General features: G+C 38.8%; 1 protein-coding gene across 1 annotated transcript in view; it reads left to right on the top strand.

The window, feature by feature from the left end:
• The window catches only part of FOCAD (focadhesin), a 331,523-nt gene extending 315,556 nt beyond the window's left edge, over positions 1–15,967 (top strand). Inside the window, exons 38-44 of the mRNA XM_011930353.1 lie at positions 1,449–1,709; positions 2,394–2,483; positions 6,254–6,431; positions 8,309–8,406; positions 10,085–10,336; positions 13,218–13,293; positions 15,570–15,967. Coding sequence (XP_011785743.1) covers positions 1,449–1,709; positions 2,394–2,483; positions 6,254–6,431; positions 8,309–8,406; positions 10,085–10,336; positions 13,218–13,293; positions 15,570–15,643 — 1,029 coding nt within the window. The 3' untranslated portion in view covers positions 15,644–15,967. The remainder of the gene's footprint in view (positions 1–1,448; positions 1,710–2,393; positions 2,484–6,253; positions 6,432–8,308; positions 8,407–10,084; positions 10,337–13,217; positions 13,294–15,569) is intronic.
• The last annotated feature ends 2,785 nt before the right edge of the window (positions 15,968–18,752 follow it).

Here is an 18,752-nt window from a genome sequence, read left to right as displayed (position 1 = left end):
TTCAATCATCACCAAGAATATTTCCATCACCTGACAAGTTCTATGGTGCTTGTTTGTAGTCAATCCCCACTCCCAGCTTCAGACCCAAGCCACCACCAATCTGCTTTCTATCTATAGTATTGCCTTTCTAAAACAACCTTTATTCTTATAATTTTATAAAAATTATATATACATTTCATATCAATTTTAGAAATGCTTTAGAATGGAATTATATATGATATGAATTTTTGTATGTCTGTCTTGTTTCATGTCTGAGAGATACATTTTATTATTTCCATTTTAACAGACTTATGAACTGAGGCAAATGGAGGTCAAAGCAAAGTTTGCCTAGCTAATAAATGAGAGAGCTGTGTCTATCTGACTTCAAAGCCCTGTTCTATTCACTCCTTCTTCGTTTTGAATCAGACCCATTTCCAGCCTGTTGGGTTGGCCTCCAAACTTTTCCTAAATTTTACTTACCCTTTATCTTTTAGATCTGTGCTACTCTGTGCATTTGTCTTTGATTATTTACCTTTATTGTTATCTTGGTTAATTAACAATTAAGTTTGTGAATTCATTTGCTTAAATATAAAATGATCTGAGATGGCATATTGTTTAAAATGAGGTCTTGAAAAAACTCATGCAACTCCACCGATCTTTTTAGAAATTTGCAGAAAACATTGTTTCTCTGTCCCTCCCCTACTTTTATGTGTTATCTTGAAAAAAAAAAATAGCACACAAAAAAAATTTTTGCCAGATTTTACTTTTTAGGTCACTTATTTTGCCAGATTTTATTTTTAGATCACTTATTTTAGACTTGCTGCCCCTTTAGTAGCATGCTTATATTCCTAAGAATTTTCGAAGTCCACTCGGTTAAAGTCTGTCACATAACAGAGCTGTTACTAACATGCCCTTTCTTGGGTCTCGTGAACTCTAAGGTCCCTGGGCAGTTCTACATGCTCAGCTGGTGGTTTTACTTTGGTCATAAATGGTCCCGGCATGTCACTTCTCCTTATTACTTCCTTATTTTTCTCAGAAGAAGAAATTAATAGTATCAGATGCTCTGTTTAGTTGATTTTCAGCAGATGAGCCTTTCATCTTCTAGAGCATTTTTTGCCAGAGAATGTGACCTTTTAAAACTGAAAAGTAACTGTCATGTACTTTCAGAAGTAGCATTTTATTCCCATCCCTGAAAACATCCAAGGTTTAAGCTGAGTAGTTCACAGATGGGTTGGCAGATCCATATAAACACATGATTCACCCTGGATCAGAAGTAACTGCAGCAGCCAAAATTACATGCATTGGTGGCCCATTGGACCATGAAGCTGTGGGAAAATGAAGAGGGGAGGAAGTAACCTGAACCTTTTATCTCTCAGTCTACCCTCAAACACAGTGATGACCTACAGGTTTTGAACATTTCAAACCCAGACTTGCCTATTTACATTCAACCTCTTCTGTTTTACTTCCAGCTGAATACCAAAAGATATCTCCTGATATCTGTACCTCTGTGGATAAAGCACATCTCTGATGAACAGATCCTGGGTTTTGTTGAAAATTTAATGGTGGCGGTTTTTAAAGCAGCTTCCCCACTTGGAAATCCTGAGCTATGCCCAAGCGCCTTACAGGGTCTGAGCCAGGCCATGAAACTGCCCAGCCCTGCCCACCACCTCTGGAGTCTGCTCTCTGAAGCTACTGGGAAAATTTTTGACCTCCTGCCAAATAAGATTCGGGTGAGGAACAAAAATATTTACATTCCTGACAATTTATGTTTGGGATATTTTAAAGACTTTTTGGCAAAGTGGGGAGGTGTATGTTTTAAGAATGTGGGTGGGAAGGCTAGCAAGAAATAACCACATTCTTTGCTAGGAGTGTGTTTGTTTCCAAGATCTAAATTGAGGTTGAATTTTTAGAACCAAAGTTTTGAGCAAGCTTAGAAGCAGTTTAACTAGTGCTGCACCAGGAAATTTGCTATTAGGTCTTTTTATCAAATGCCTCTTGTAGAAGACCAGAAAGCTCAGAAGTCCTTACACTTTACACCTGGAGAATCCTTGGGCATCGTTTCCCATATACTGTTTATATAAAACGATTTAGCATCAGCCCTTCCCGTCCCCCAAAAGACCTCTGAATTGTAGTTTTACAAAGAAGTTAGAAATTTATTTGGGATAAAGGGATTTCGATAAGGAGAAAAAGGTATAGCCAAAAAGAAAAAACACACACACACAAAAAAAACCCCACAAAGTAACAGGAAAGATGTCTTCAAAATGACAAAAATTGGCTAAATGATTTGGTTTGGTTAAAATTAAAATCTCATCAGCTGCTGTTCATGGGGATAAGAAAATCTAATAATTTGTCAGAACATTTTGACCCGTTATTTTACACTGTTTGTTGACATGTTTGGGATTTTTCTTTATCAGAGAAAGGATCTAGAGCTGTATATCAGCATAGCAAAATGCCTCTTAGAAATGACAGATGATGATGCCAATCAGATCGCCCAGATTACTAAGGTAATAACATATCTTTCTATACCTTTTTTCATTACTGAGGCAGAAATTACAATTGAAGAATTGATTTCAGTGTCCTTTTGGCCAAAGCAAGTTGTGTTTCATTTTTGTTATTGGTTAATTTTAGGAAACTATTTCATTTATATTGTTGAACCTCTTGTTCAGCCTGCTGATATGGTTGGTGCTTAACAAATGTTGTATGGATGAATAACTTTTTAACCCAATTTCTCCCACTTTGTCCTTCACCTGATCCTATCCTTTGGCATGAAGAAGGTGGTTGATTGAAAAGCAAGCACTATTAGCCCTGACACAGGATAATTTATCTCCCACACCCATGCCCAAGTCAAATGATGAATGAGCAAAAAGTAGCATATCAGTAAAGTTGCCAGATTTAGCAAACAAAATACAAGATACTTTGTTAAATTTGAGTTGCAGATCAATAATGAATCATTTCTTAGTACAAGTACATCCCAAATGACATACTTGCATTTGAATGGCAGTTTTGCATACCAGCTGATACCAATGGTCTAGAGAACTGTGAGCTCCCTTATAGCTGGTGGACTTCGTGTCATTTACTTTACTTTATGGCAGGTTTGCCTATTCAATCATATCCTTGAATATCTACATCATATTGCAGTGGTTCTCAGAATGTGGTCTTTGCATGAGTAGCATCAGCATCGCCTTGGAAATGATTAGAAATGTGAGTTCCTGAGCCCCCAGCTAGACCTCCTGAATCAGAAACTCTGGAGATGGAGCCCAGGAGTCTATGTTTTAATTGTCTCTCCAGGTGATTCTGGTGTAAACTAAGGTTTGAAAACCACTATTAAAGAATATTTGGGGCCGGGTGCGGTGGCTCATATCTGTAATCCCAGCACTTTGGGAGGCTGAGGTGGGTGGGACCATTCTGGCCAACATGCTGAAACACCGTCTCTACTAAAGGTACAAAAATTAGCTGGGCATAGTGGCGCACACCTGTAGTCCCAGCTACTGGGGAGGTTGAGGCAGGAGAATCGTTTGAACCTGGGAGGTGGAGGTTACAGTGAATCGAAATCCCACCACTGCACTCCAGCCTGGAGACAGAGCGAAACTCCGTCTAAAAAAAATAAAAATAAAAATAAAGAATATTTGGAATATCAACATTTTGGAAGTTTGTTTTAAGCAAGGAGAAGCAACATAAGGAAATAGTTAAGAGGATGGACTGCGGAGCCTCATTGCTACAGTTTGAAATCCAGTTCTGTAATTTACTAGCAATGCGATCTTGGTTAAGCTTCATAAGCTCTTTGCCTCAGTTCCCTTATCTATGAAAGGCAGATAATAACACCTACGACTTAGAACTGTTTTGAGAGTTCAGTGAGTTAGTCCATGTTGAGTATTTGGAGTACTGCTTGGCTCAAGATAAGGACTCAGTATTTATTATCATAATTACTACGTATATGTAACGAATTATATCCTATTATTACATGCATGTAATGTAATTGGAAATAAAGTATGTCATTTACTTCTTAGTACCGAGAGCTGAAGGTTGCTGTTACTCACTTGAGTTTCTACCTAAAACACCATTCAGAACATTGTCACTGGAACATACTAAGTAGTGTTCTGATGTCCCCTAAAGAGGTAGTCTGCTTCAGCAAGGTCAGAGTTTGTTTCTGAAAAGAATAGAGGTAAGAATAAGATAGTGGTAGAGAACACAGACTCCCCCAGTTCTGTTTCTTACTCTGCCACCTGTAGCTATGTGACCTTAATTTAAGCAAGTTGCTTAACCACTGTGCTTCAGTGTGCCCATCTGTAAAGGGGGATGATAATAGTGATCTGCAGAGAATTGGTATGAGAATTAGTAAATACAGCAGTTCTCAAATGTTTTAGTCTCAGGAACACTTTAGCTTCTTAAAAATTATTGAGAATTCCAAAGAGCTTTTAATTATAAGGGTCATATCTGTTGATATTTACCTTATTAGAAATTAAAGACTAGGAAAACTTCTAAATATTTACTTAAAAGCAATGATAAGAAACCCATAATATATTAACATGATTAATACAAACATTTAAAGCATAAAAATTTAGTGAGAAAAGTGGCATTGTTTTACATTTTTGCAAATCTCCTTAATGTCTGGCTTAATAGAAGACAGCTGGATTCTCATGGCAGCTTCTTCATTCCATCTGTTGTGAGGTTGTTTTGGTGAAGTATGTGAAGAAATTCCAGCCTCATACAGATATGCAGGAGGAAAGGGGAAATGTGTGCTAATAGTCTTTTCACATAATTAACGGATATCCTTCTTTTACATTTCACCAAAAAATTCAACAACTTGTAGTTCCTTTTTGTTAAAATTTTTTTTAGACTGAGTCTCACTTTATCGCCCAGGCTGGAACGCGGTGGCGTGATCTCAACTCACTGCAACCTTCATCTTCCAGGTTCAAGTGAGTTTCCTGCCTCAGCCTCCAGAGCAGCTGGGATTACAGGCATCCACCACCACGCCTGGCTAATTTTTATATTTTTAGTAGAGACGGGATTTTACCATGTTGGCCAGACTGGTCTCGACTTCCTAACCTCAAGGTGATCCTCCCGCCTCGGTCTCCCAAAGCACTATGATTACAGGTCTGAGCCACCTTGCCCGGCCAGCAACTTGTAGTTCCTTAAAGGTTAGTTGCAATGTAGACTCTGAAACCATATCATTGAAACTCATATACTTTGTTACATTAAATTCCACTGGTCTGTTTTGTACTTTGGGTCTTTTATCCATGCAGGGTTTTGTAATAGCATACATTAGTCATTTGGAAAATATTGAATCACCGAGCTTTGAAGATCTTCCAAATGTTGACAATATAAAATAATCATACTGTTAATATCACTACCAGTCTCATCAGAAAAGCTTTTTACATATTGGGAAGCTGCCAGGCTCATAGAAGCAGAAACAAATCTTCCAAAAATCTAATTTTCTCTTGAAAGTTCAGATACTATCAGGTATTTTTCTTGAAGTGACAGGTTCACTTCCTTCAGTTTCAAGAAAATAATCTGTCAAATTCTCAGGTTGAATGACCATAGTTTTTCCATCAATTATTCTTTCAAGTAAATGGTGTTCTGTGAAAAGAGTGGCTATTTCACAGCCTAATCTTACAAGTGTTCTTCCTTGGCTTGAGACCACCATCATACCTGGGTATGCAGCACAATTCCCTCATGAGTATTTCTCAGTTTGTCCCACAGAATATTTTTAAAAATATTTACTCAAGGGCCAATGTTTAATGGAACTAATAATTTTTTTTGTTTACAAGGATAATTTAAGTGAAATTGGCTTGTGAAAAAAAAATGTCAGTACAATGTACAGTGAATACTAGTACACTTTGGTGCTAACATAAAAATAGTTTTGACCTCACGGAACCTCTTACACACCTTGGGGTTCCACAGAAGTTCTGTGTACCATACTTTGAAAACCACTGAATTAACACATGTTAAATGCTTGGAGTGATGTGTGGCACACAGTAAGTACTGTATTTTTTAGTCATCATTTTATTATTATTTGTGTATATTTACTAAATATCATCATGGACTAACTCCTGAATAGATTTATGGTTTTAATGAAGGAGCCAGGAGATGGCATTACTCTATTGTATGTTCATGTTAATTTAGCACACAGGCAGATGGGTCATGTGCTGCAGGAAATGAACAGAATAATAACATCCAACTCACCTTTTCTGTTTTGCCCTTACCATGAAATTCTGTAGCTACTTCAGTTAATAGTAACTAAACAATTTTTTTTTTTTTTTTTTTTTTTTTACAGAGCAACATAGAAAAGGCTGCCTTTGTCAAACTGTACTTAGTCTCTCAAGGACGATTCCCCCTGATGAACCTGACTGATATGCTGAGTGTTGCTGTGCAGCACCGTGAGAAAGAGGTGCTGGCCTGGATGATTCTGCACAGCTTATACCAGGCACGGATTGTGAGCCATGCCAACACGGGTGAGGACACCCTGGGGTGAATATCAGAAACAGGAATAGATCTGCCTGCTGTTGCTTTTAAGTTGCACTTGTGTTCTCAACTTAAAAATTAGTTTAGCGCTTATTGACACAGGTTAGGCCTTCTGGTGCCAAATGAGGAGTTACTTGGATAGAAATGAGCAGTTACAGCTCACAACATCCACTTTTTAGAAATAAGGATGGATTCTTTAGAGGGGTTTTGTATTGTATTTGGCTCTGTAGACCCTCAAAGATACAAACAAGTTAGCTGCTTCTGCCTGTTTAACTTCAGTTTCCCAAACACAAGATGTCAATTGATTCTGCCTGATGGTTTCATGAAAATGGCTTTTGGGTAGTCATTTACCAAACAAGAGAAAACAAACCAAAAAAATTAGCTAGTTATTTTACAGAAGAACTTCTCTGGGGTAAGAATAATCAAATCCTGCCACCCTACCCACAGTAGCAAGCTTGAAACTCTGCTAATGAATCACATGATGCAATTTTTAGACCATTTTCGACGTTATACTTTAACAATTACTGAATAAGAGAGCTCTCCGATTGCTCTATCCAGCTTGTTGGTCATATGCTTACAATTTCTGGAGACTACATTCAAGTTCTGAATGGCACCAGGCTCCTGAGGGGTAGATGTGGCTGGGACGCTTGTGTGACTCTGGACAAATTGCTTACGTTTATGTGCCTGGTTTTCCCCATCCATCTCTTGTATTGTTATGATTTTGAAGAAAAACTGACAAGCATGATTGTAATACTCTGCAAGACTGTATCGCCTGTAATATCAGCACTTCAGGAGGCCAAGGCAGGTGGATCACCTGAGGTCAGGAGTTTAAGACCAGCCTGGCCCACATGGTAAAACCCTGTCTCTACTAAAACAACAAAAATTATCCGGGTGTGATGGTGTGCACATGTAGTCCCAGCTACTCAGGAGGCTGAGGCAGGAGAATTGCTTGAACCCAGGAGGCAGAGGTGGCAGTGAGTCAAGATGCCACCACTGCACTCCAGCCTGGGTGACAGAGCGAGACTCCATCTTGAAAAAAAAAAAAAAAAAAACAGAGAAATTTTGATGCATCATCCTCTGTGGCAGTCTGAAACAGTTTCTATGTCTGCATTAGTGCTTTTCCACTGAAAAATGAACCTATGATGAGAAACTGGACTTTTTTACTCTAAGCCAAAAGTGTATGTATCAGGAAGAAATCTAGTAGGGGTTTCAAATGAAGCATGAAGTTACATGCAATAAACTGAAATAAGTTTGATGTTGCCTTTGGTTCTAACCAGAACCAGCCGGCTCTCAAATGTAGTTCCTGTTTTTGAAACCCGTCCTTAGTAGTCTTTACTGTGCTAGGAATCCTGTTTTTGGAAAAAAAAAAATGAAAAGGGAAAAAAGTCAATATTTCTGCTAATGAAAATATAATGGCTGTATTTTGCTTTTCTTTATGTGTCTTTGGGTTAGGCTTCCTCTGTGATTTGGCATAAATTGGGAACACTTATGCAAAGGAGAACTGTAAAAACAACTAATCATCAACAATTCAACATTGCTAGTTAGTTGGCATGCCAGATTTCTCCTAGTGTATTTAATGTTGAGAGAGAAACTCCAACAAATGCATTTTATCACTAGTGGTCAGGGAGATTTAAAGAATAAATTGGCTTTTGAAAAATCAAAGACCAAAATACCGTTATCTGATGTGAATAATGTCAAAGAACTCTCTCACAGGCAGTCACAAGTCTCAAGTATTGCAAGGGAACATGAAACTGGTTAATGGAGTCCTCACCAGGTGTTCTGCTTTAGTTATGATGGTTGTTACTGATCTGTTTTACATTTCAAAGGAAAACCATGGTCTAGTAAGAAAATACCCGTTTCATTTCAGGCGTTTTGAAGAGAATGGAGTGGCTCTTGGAACTGATGGGTTATATTAGAAATGTTGCTTACCAGTCAACATCCTTTCAGAATATGGCTCTTGACGAGGTAAAATCTAGAGGAGTAGTTTATAGCTTCCTTAAAATATAGAACTTATATTAGGTTAGGGCAGAAGTATTTGCGGTTTTTGCCATTACTTTTAATGGCAAAAACCGCAGTTACTTTTGCACCAACCTAAAATATACGCTTCCAAAAGAGGAACACGTTGCTGTTTGCAGCTTTTCTTTCCCTCTTTCCTTTTATTTTAGACACATTTAATGATTCTCTGATGCCACAAGGAAATCAGTATTCTTGCCAAGCTCTTGGAGACACCCAAGGCTGCCCTTTGAGAAATATTTTCAACAAAATACGTTTCTTGACAGGCAGAACACAAACGACACTTGGGGGAGAGAACCCAAGCTCCTATGTAGCTGATATTGATCCCATAAAGGATGTGGGAATATAGGGCTCTGGCCTCCACACTGGCCCAGCATATGGCTAAAAATGCCTGCTTTGAATAGGTTCCTGGAGTGTGTGCAGATAATCTTATGTGTGCACATATGGAGGGGAGTTTTTATCACACCTGCAAAATTACCTATGACTCAAAAAAAGTGAGAACCACTAGTATTAGGTTTGGGTGAATTTAAAAATAAAGGATTAGTAAATAAAATGAAGACAGCTCTTTCCTGCTTTCCTTCATTGTGTTGACTTAGCTGGCAGCTGTGCATTTTGTAATAGTAGAATTTTTTTTCTGTAGGCATGCTTCGTGAGTATTCTGTTTACTATGTGAGTCAAATTTGCATAACCTGGGCTGTTTTTTGAAATTCTGCCCAGTTTTTCTGAAGAGTTGTATGTCTTGTTGAATTTTAATTTGTGAGTTTAGGAATTTTAAGAGATTAGGAAGTACTTTTTAAACTTTTTTTGAACTTGCATGATCTGTCCTCTTTCTTCTGATTTCCTCAATTTTTATTAACTTTCTCTGTTTTTTTACAAAAACCTTAAAACACTGAGAAAATACAGATAAGCAGAAAGAAGTGTAGTTTAAATCACAGTAATCCAACTACTCAGAGGTGGCTTTTGTAATCACCATTTCTATAATTGTCTAGATTAGTCTGAAATCTGAATGGATAGATCCTGGACAGGTTTTTAAAATGCCTGAAGAAGCTGGGCACAACAGCACATGTCTATAGTCCCAGCCACTTGGGAGGCTGAAGCAGGAGGATTTCTTGTGCTCAAGAGTTCAAGACCACTCTGGGCAACATAGTGAGACCCCATGTCTTAAAACGCTTGTCTTAAAAAAATGAAGAAAGACTTGCTCAAAAGTAGAATCAGAGTATACATATTTTTAAAAATTAGTTTTGCCGACATAGCGATAAATATTTCTTCATTCTGTAAGCTCTTTGAAAACATCAAAACAGGAACGTTTGGATCTTGATGTGATTAGGAATTGAATAAACGATGTTTCTCCTGAAATGTTAGAGCAATAATAATGAAACTGTTGGGTCTTCTGCCTTCACATAAAGGGACCTCAAAAATCTTCTAAAGCCCCAAAACATCTCTTCATTAAACATGGAAACTGAGTTTACTGTTCAGTTCAGTTCCTCTTCTGGGTGGGGGTAGGGCAGGAGGGACTGGTTGGGTGAAGGGGAAGATGACATTGCCTCACGACGGGGGCTGTGTATGTGAACATGCATTACTTTGAATTGTCAACGCATGTGACCTAACGTCATTTCTATTTTCATCGTAGGCTTTGGACTTCTTCTTGCTGATATTTGCAACCACAGTGGTTGCATGGGCCGACCACGCTGCCCCTCTCCTCCTTGGTCTCAGTGCCAGTTGGTTGCCATGGCATCAGGAGAATGGCCCGGCTGGGCCAGTACCAAGCTTCCTTGGCAGGAGTCCAATGCACAGGGTCACTCTGCAGGAAGTCCTCACTCTGCTTCCCAATAGCATGGCTCTGCTGCTGCAGAAAGAGCCATGGAAGGAACAGACCCAGAAGGTGAGGCTGGCAGCCAGCTGCTTAGCAGGGCAGGCAGCCATTGTCTCTTCAGCAGTTTCTACTGTAGAATTAAGGGGGAGTTAAGTACATCTTGAATCACACCACAGGCTTTCCTACTCAGCCCCAAATCTCAGCCAGATGCAGAGTCTCAGAGTTTGAGGCTAGCCCAGGCTTGGGACAACTGCTGATTAAAAACAGTAAGGTGGCAACTTGCTTATATCTGGGGGTGAGGTGGAGGAAAAGCCCATACTTTTGTTCATTTATTGAAGGCACGTGTTTTCTTAATCCTGGAGAGGAAAGGGTGAGTATGTCTCAGAGCTCAGAATCTCAAGATGAGGGTAGACAGGAAGGCAAATTCAGGATTGCAAAGGGTGTGATAAGTAAGATACGGTAGTGATGAGCAAGGGAGGGAGTGATCAACAATGCCTGGGTGGGTCAGGAAGTTTTCTGCCAGGAAATGTGGGTCGGGAGCATCTATCTTCTTGTAGCATCTTTAAGGTTCCCCGTAGCTTATTCCCTTGCACAAATATGCTCCAGGTACCCAGTGTGCCCTGGTCTGTGCTAGATGCCAAACAGAGCTTTGTAAAGGTCTAGTAGTGTCACCCTTGCCCTCAGGAAAACCCAAATTGTTTAGTTTGCTGTTCAGTCTAGTTCCTCTTCTGGAGTAGGGGTGGGGCAGGAGAAGGAGTTGGGTGAAGGGGAAGATGACATTTTGTCATGTTGGAGGCTTTGTATGTGAACATGTGTTACTTTGAATTCTTAAAACATATGACCCAAAAGGAAACATTTTTTGGTTTTTAATGTTGAGGTTCCCCAGGCTACTAGCTATTCTGCAAAGCATGTGGTAATACTGTGCTTACTGTACTTCTCATTATATGTTTCTGACCTGTCCTTAATACAGTTGGTTGGAAGATTGTTTTTTGAATCTCATTTAATCAAAACTGGCTTTTTATGAAGTTGAAAGCTTAAAACTAACTTTTTGTTGCTTATTCTTGAAATCTGAACATTAATCTTTAAAAGCATTTCTGAACTGTAGACCCACAGTTTAGCTATGCACAACTCCACCAAGTGTCTCAACTAAAATGCTTCTAATTTTTCTTAAATCTAATAAGCATTAGTATTGCTGCCCCAAATTTTGTGCTTTGTGTCCCATTTAAAATCAAATTTTGGCTGGGCACAGTGGCTCACACCTGGAATCCCAGCAGTTTGGGAGGCTGAGGCAGGCAGATCACCTGAGGTCAGGAGTTTGAGACCAACCTGGCCAACATGGTGAAACCCTGTCTCTACTAAAAATACAAAATTAGATGAGTGTGGTGGTACGTGCCTGTAATCCCAGCTGCTCAGGAGACTGAGGCAGGAGAATCGCTTGAACACGGGAGGCAGAGGTTGCAGTGAGTTGAGATCCCTCCATTGCCGTCCAGCCTGGCTGATAGATTGAGACTCTGTCTCAAAAAAAAAAAAAACTTAAATGTGGTTTTTCCTTAAATTATTTCTGGACTGGGATACCACGTTCCCTTTGGACTACAATGTAGACCTCTTGCATTGATTATGTATTTGTAGTGCTTGATTTTTTTGCTTACCAGTAGGATACACAAAACTGAGAAAAAGAAAATCAACAAAAAAAATTTTGATTAAAGCAGGGAATTAGGAATATTTTCTTTTTCTCCCTATTTTACTCTTTCTTCAACCTAGCTTCTATATGTGAAACTAAAATGCCTATTACCTATCACCAATGTATGTGTTTTTAATGAACCAAGATTGGCAGCATTCAGTCATTGATAAAATTACCCTGTATCCAATTCAAAAACAATTCTGGCTGCATCCTGAGAGATCAGACTCATAAATACTGTGAGTGTCTACCTTATTTGAAGGATTTATTCATAGTTAACATGCTTGGATCTTCCCAGTGAATTATTTTATGCCATTTCTCTTGCATTTCAACTTTCTGTTTCATATCCATTTGTGCACAACTGTTCTCATCTACAGAAACATATTTTATTTCAGAAACGGGGGCTTATATCTGATGTGTTTTCTCTTTACTGCCCAGCCTAGGAGCCTAGACCAAGCTGCACACAGAACCAGGTGGGAGGCAGTATGATGCAAAGGAAGAGCATAGGGCTCTGAAGCCAAGTGTACTTGGGTTCAAATCTTAACTCGGCTATACATTGAGAGTGGACTTCAGAAAGGTTTTTAATCTCTCTGGGCCTGTCAGAGTGATGAGAGAGAATGTTCCTGGCACACAGGAGGCCCTCTGGGCCCATGTTTACCTCCCTCTTAAAACCTGTATCAGCAACTGGGCGTGGTGGCTTACACCTGTAATCACAGCACTTTGGGAGGCCAAGGCAGGCAGATCACAAGGTCAAGAGATTGAGACCATCCTGGCCAACATGGTGAAACCCTGTCTCTACAAAGAAAAAAATACAAAAATTAGCTGGGTGTGGTGGTGTGCGCCTGTAGTCCCAGCTGCTTGGGAGGCTGAGGCAGGAGAATCACTTGAACCTAGGAGGCAGAGGTTGCAGTGAGCCGAGATCGCGCCACTGCACTCCAGCCTGGCAACAGAGCAAGACTCAATCTCAAAAAAAAAAAAAAAAAAAAAAAAAAAATGCTGTATCAGCTCTCAAGGTATTCAGCAGGGATGTAGGTTTGACTTTGCCAGGTCATTTAACTAAATGGGAGCTGTGTCCAACTTTACCATATCTTATGCTTGGTTCCTGTCTCATCTGCTCCAACTGGGGAAGGTATTGCCTAAGAACTGTAATCCCAGCTACTGGGGAGGCTGAGGCAGGAGAATCGCCTCATCTATGTAGGTCCAAAGGACTAACTGTTCTTTTGCTAATGGTAGGATTCTCTTCTTTGACACTATTCTTCATTTTTACCCTAGTTCATTGACTGGCTATTCAGCATCATGGAAAGCCCTAAAGAAGCCCTCTCAACAAAGTCCAGGGATCTTTTGAAAGGTATTACTTCCATGTTTGATGCTCAACATAGGGGAAAAACCATTATTGTTGTCTGTGGAGCAGAATGACATTCTAGTGGTTGCAGGTTGAGTATCTCTTATCCAAAATGCTTGGGACCAGAGGTGTTTTGGATTTTGGATGTTTTTGGATTTGGGTATACGTGAACGTATATAAGGAGATGCTTTGGGGATGGAACCCAAGTCTAAACACGAAGTTTATTTATGTTTCATACATACCTTACATACGTGGCCGGAAGGTAATTTTATCTAATATTTTTAGTAATTTTGTACATGAATCAAGGTACTTGGTGTTAAGTACTTATGTGTGGAATTTTGACACAAGTGCTTGTGTTGTCATATTGAGGCTCAAGAAGTTTCAGATTTTGGGGGATTTTGGATTTTTAGATTAGGGATGCTCAACCTATATTGGTTTCTGAATGGGCTAATCTGGAGCTGTTTAGTGTGGCATTTTGAACCAGAAAGTAGACTTAAAAAGAATGCCAGTCCCTTTAAATTTAGCATTTATTTAAATTGTTTTAAAATGTTTTATTGTAATAAATATTATTTTAATTAAAATTCATAAAATTCAGAAAACTAAAAAGCAGCAAAGAGAAATCCAGAGTCCCATTGCCCAATGACAATTTTTATATTTTCCATAAGAAGTTTTTGCTCCCTTTTGTGTGTGTTGTCTTACATATTTATAATCATATACAATTGAAAATACATATAGCTCAAATACTGCCTTTTTAATTTTAACATTCTTTTTCAAACATTTAAACGTGTTCTTATACTAGCTTTATAAGTAGTGTTTTTAATGAGCTTCACAGTATCTTGCCAGGGAAACTAGACACTTCTCATACTTTCAGGCATTTAGGTGATTACCGTGTCTTTTGTACTTCTCTGCTGACTTTGTTAACTATGATTGTAGGATCCACAAACATGGAAGATCTTTCTGTAAAACTTATGTAGATTATTTTACTCTGATCTGAGAAGTCATTTGGGCATTGGCTGTATGGAATACAATAGCTCGTTCTTGTCCTTCATGTCTGGTGACCCGGGGGTCTGGAGCCTACCAGCGGCTGCCACTGATCTGATGTCTCTGACATGCTGTGAGATACTACACTGACACTTTCACCTTCAGAAAGTTGCCTGTTGGCCTATTCTGGAATAATTTATCTGGTCAGACTGGAGTCAGAGTATGATCCATACCTATTACTATGGTATAGTTTATTGGTTGCCAAACAAGTAAGAATTCATTGATTCTAATCTGTCTCCTCATAGTGGTGGAGGGCATTTGTGTGCTAGAACAGTGCTCCCACATGATTCTGATAAACCACAGAACTTCATTGAAAATCAGGGCTATGGTCTGACATGTTTTCACATTATCCATCCCTAGAGACTTGCTGCTAGGGCTTACTCTGTTTGCCCCTGGGAGTTTGTGCTCATTTTTAATGGCCATAATAATGCTGGTTGCTCCAGAGATATACTCTCTTAGGTCACAAAGGTAACAACTCATACGGATGAGGAAAGCAGTCATTTGGGCCAAGGAAGCTCATATTCACTTGATTATATAGTAGGCTTATTAGATTCACATACAATAATTGTGTAACTCTGGCTTACCTACATTCCTTCATATTATATTTCAAATAAAATCTCAATACATTTGTATTAATATTCTAAAATAAAATATATAAAAAATTACTTAAAGGAAGTACACAGAACTTCTTATTTTAAATGATCCCTGAGGGACCTGTGACAGATCAGAAATAGTTTGGACTTGGGGATACATGTTCAGATATACTTTAGTATGGTCATACTTGCTCCATTGAGTACATGAACCTAACTTTATTATAGGGTCAGGTTATTCATTGTTGTTTTTTTAGCGTTAAGTAAATATTTAATGGAAATACCATATTCATGTAGAAAAGAGCACAAACTGTAAGTAGATTTTTACAAAGGGAACACAGCCATGTAATCAGCACCTTCATCAAGAAAAAAAAAAAAAATCACCAGCATCCCAGAAGTCAGCTTTCATTTTAATTCTGCAATATTTCCCATTAACTGATTACAGGATAACTAAAAAATAAAAAATAAAAAAAAACTTTCCCCCCAATATTTATAAATGGTTTTCTGCCATTAAAATTCTGCCAAAATCTTGATGGGACTCCCTAGCCTTGAACATTAGCCAAGTGAGAAAAAGACAAATTCTGTTCTGACACCTTTTTTGATCAAAATGACCTTTTCAAATGCAGCTATACCTATATTTTGTCCCCTTAGCCACCCTGCTGTCCTTGAGAGTTCTCCCAGAGTTTAAGAAGAAAGCTGTATGGACCAGAGCATATGGTTGGTGAACAGTTTTGCAGTAACCAGCAGCATTCTCAGCTGGATGAGGAAAACTATATAAGTGGAAGAAGTTTTTCAGAATTCATGCCTGGGATTGCTGAGACATGATGCAGAGAGTTAAAGGTCATGAAAAGGTGGCCACATCACTGACAGCTTGACACATGCCTCCTAAGAGAGGAGTGCATTGCTTTAGTACCTGGGCCAGTTGAGACTGAAACAGGAACTTGGATTTTCTTTATTTGGCTAGAGTTCAATGTGGAGATTTTCTCTGTGAAGACTTGAATAGATTATCTTCTCCCTTTTAAATTCCAGTAAAATAATCTTGTCAATTTTGTGTGTGTGACTTTTGTTTTAAGGCATGGGGGAAGGTGCCGGCAACACTTGGTGACAATGGCATTATGATCTATTTTCCATGAATCTCCATGAGGATATTCATTGACTCAATGAGTTAGACAAATTTCCTTATTGATAAAACACTCTCTTGGAACTGCTATACACGTTTAAATAATAAGTATAACACTGAATATTAGCTAGATCAGATTCATTAATGGTGTCTATAATTTCCTTATGCTTTATTCTCTTGCATACAAGTGAAAGTTGCGATTCGAATTAGCTTTAGCCAAAGATTAGTTCACAAACTAAGAAATTTAAGAGTAGATCCCATCTGACACAGCTGCATCCAGTGAATCCAGTGATACCATCAGGCTTTGTTCCTCTCAGGATCATTCTTTGTAGCCGGCAAGATGTCTGCCAGTGACCTCAAAGGGAAAGAAAGGTGTCTGCCCACATACAGCAGAAGCAACATGAGGAGGACTCTGGTTCAGACTGGATCCCTATACCCAGGGAGGTAGGTCACATGGGAGTCTCTGAGCAAGTATCTGGGCCCAGGGAGGTGGGAAATTCTAACTGTCCAGGCCTGGGTCATATGTCCACTCCTAAGTCTCTGGATAGAGAGGGGCCAAGGCAGACCCGCCCAAACCACCTGAACTGGGGTTCCTCCAGAAGAAAGATGATGGGGTGCTGGACTGGCAAAAAAATGACAGATATCTCCCCTAAAGATTAATTTTTTAAGTAAGTACAAATCTCTGTCTTAATCAGGGTGAGTAGTGGACTAATGTAAATGAAGGTTTGTGACAATATTCTCAAGGGTTGCATTTTATTCAATGGCTTGAGACTCAACCAGCATTTAAATTTTGGTCTGTTTGCTAATTACTCTTCTCACAGCCAGTATCAGGGCTCTGTGTTTAGCCAATCATATAAACGTACTGATATATGGGATCATTGGAAGAAAAATTATGCCACTGAAATAATGTACCTTTGTGTCTGTCATGCCATAGCATAGTGCCTGGTGCTGCTCAACCACCATGCAGCTTCTAGCATTCCCCTGTGGCCTGTACCTCATGTTGTCACCAATGTACTTGTCACTTGGGTTTAAAATAGCTTTACTAGTTTTGTTTTCCAAATATATTACTTCCTTAGAGGTTAGGCTAGAGGCAAATGAATTTGAAGGAAGCCAAGAAGATAGAAAATTTACTCTAGAAACCAGCTTCCCTCTCCTTCCCATCCATATATACTTGCTTATATTTCCTACTGATGAGAGGTTGAAATTCATCTAACATTCACTGCTAGGTGTCAGAAAACAGTTACAGAATATACACAAAAGGAAATGAGAAAGGTATTTAAATGCTTCACTACAAAAAAATAAGCACAATAGATGACAGTCATGCAGGAAATAAGGGACAAAAACCTATAAAGCAGATAGAAAACAAATATCAAAATGACAGAACAGTTGAGCTTTCAGTTAGTTGTATTATATTATTTAACTCTTGCAACAGTATCACAATGAGGCATTTTCTATTTTAAAATGGTGCAAACACAACTAGTAAGTGGCAGAGAACCCAATGTTCTTTCTATGCACCAGGCTCATCAGCTTCCCCTTTAAGATGAAAACTCCCACAGAGGATGAAACCTTATTCATCCTTAATGTAGATTGCTATAATCAAATAAAGAAACAACTCTGCCTCATATCGGTAGACCTCTGGAATTGAGAAGTTTAGGTCTGTTGTGTAAATGAGTAGGTCTTCATGGATCAAAGGACTTCAGATTCCTGGGCCAGCTTGCAACATGAATGGCAAACAGGGGCAGTGAAGAGGAAGTGAGCACTGAAGAACGACTCTCTATTTTTTGAGTCAGCAGCCAGAGACTGCCAATGCCCAAGTAAAGGGGTGAAGAATCAGCCTAGTCTTCTAACCCCAAACTGCCCTTTTCAGTTCAGCCCAGTTTCTTCTCATTCAAACCTTTCCCTGCTCCTGCCCTTGACAAGGAAACAGAAGAGTACAAAAGGGAGGAAATAAGATGTTTATTATTTTTTCTGCAGCTCCTTCTTTTTATTTTGAGCAGCCTTGAGTATAAGATTTGTAGTATTTTCTTATTCATGGGAACCGCTAAAGATTCTAAATTCAAAACTCCAAAGGTTCTTGCATCTAAACATTCTAAGATATAGATCACCAGAATAATAAGACCTTTTCTCTTGCTATCTGTATGACCTCAGGTGAGAATTAAATTATTCCCTTAGGATTTTTCAATTTATTCTCCAGAAACCAGAAGTCCCTGCATTTTTAGGCCAGATGTTCCTAACTTTATGGAAAGTTTCCTTGCAAGTCATCTTCTGTTAGTTTTTAAAAACATAAGTGGCCAAGACAAATAGCATGCTGAGATGTACTAACAAATTAATGTGTGGGGTTTGAGCCCTGATAGGTTTCTCAGAAATATCTAAACACTGACTCTTGATTTGAAAAGTATACATTTGGAACAGATGTTGGGATCCATGCAAGTGCCTAAAATCCTCTTTGTGTTTTATTTGTAATGTAATGGCTCCATGGTAACCAAAAGGCTGTTAATAATCTTTTTTGAAGTTAATTGTGAGACATTAATGTCTCCAAAATGATTTTAACCAGAGATAGTGGTACTGTAATTATATAAGGAGTCAGATTTAAGGATTCAGTTACTATCTTGAAGTAACTTAGTAACGTTGAAAGCAAGCAGCAGTTTTAGAGGTTTAGCAAACACTTTAGTAAATTGCTGTTTTAGAAGAGAAATCAGATCATTTGGTAAAGA

The sequence above is a fragment of the Colobus angolensis genome, unplaced genomic scaffold, assembly GCF_000951035.1.
Source record: "Colobus angolensis palliatus isolate OR3802 unplaced genomic scaffold, Cang.pa_1.0 Scaffold86, whole genome shotgun sequence".
NCBI lineage: Eukaryota > Metazoa > Chordata > Mammalia > Primates > Cercopithecidae > Colobus > Colobus angolensis.
The sequence above is the reverse complement of the archived record's forward strand: the minus strand, read 5'-3'. Positions and strand labels throughout refer to the sequence as shown.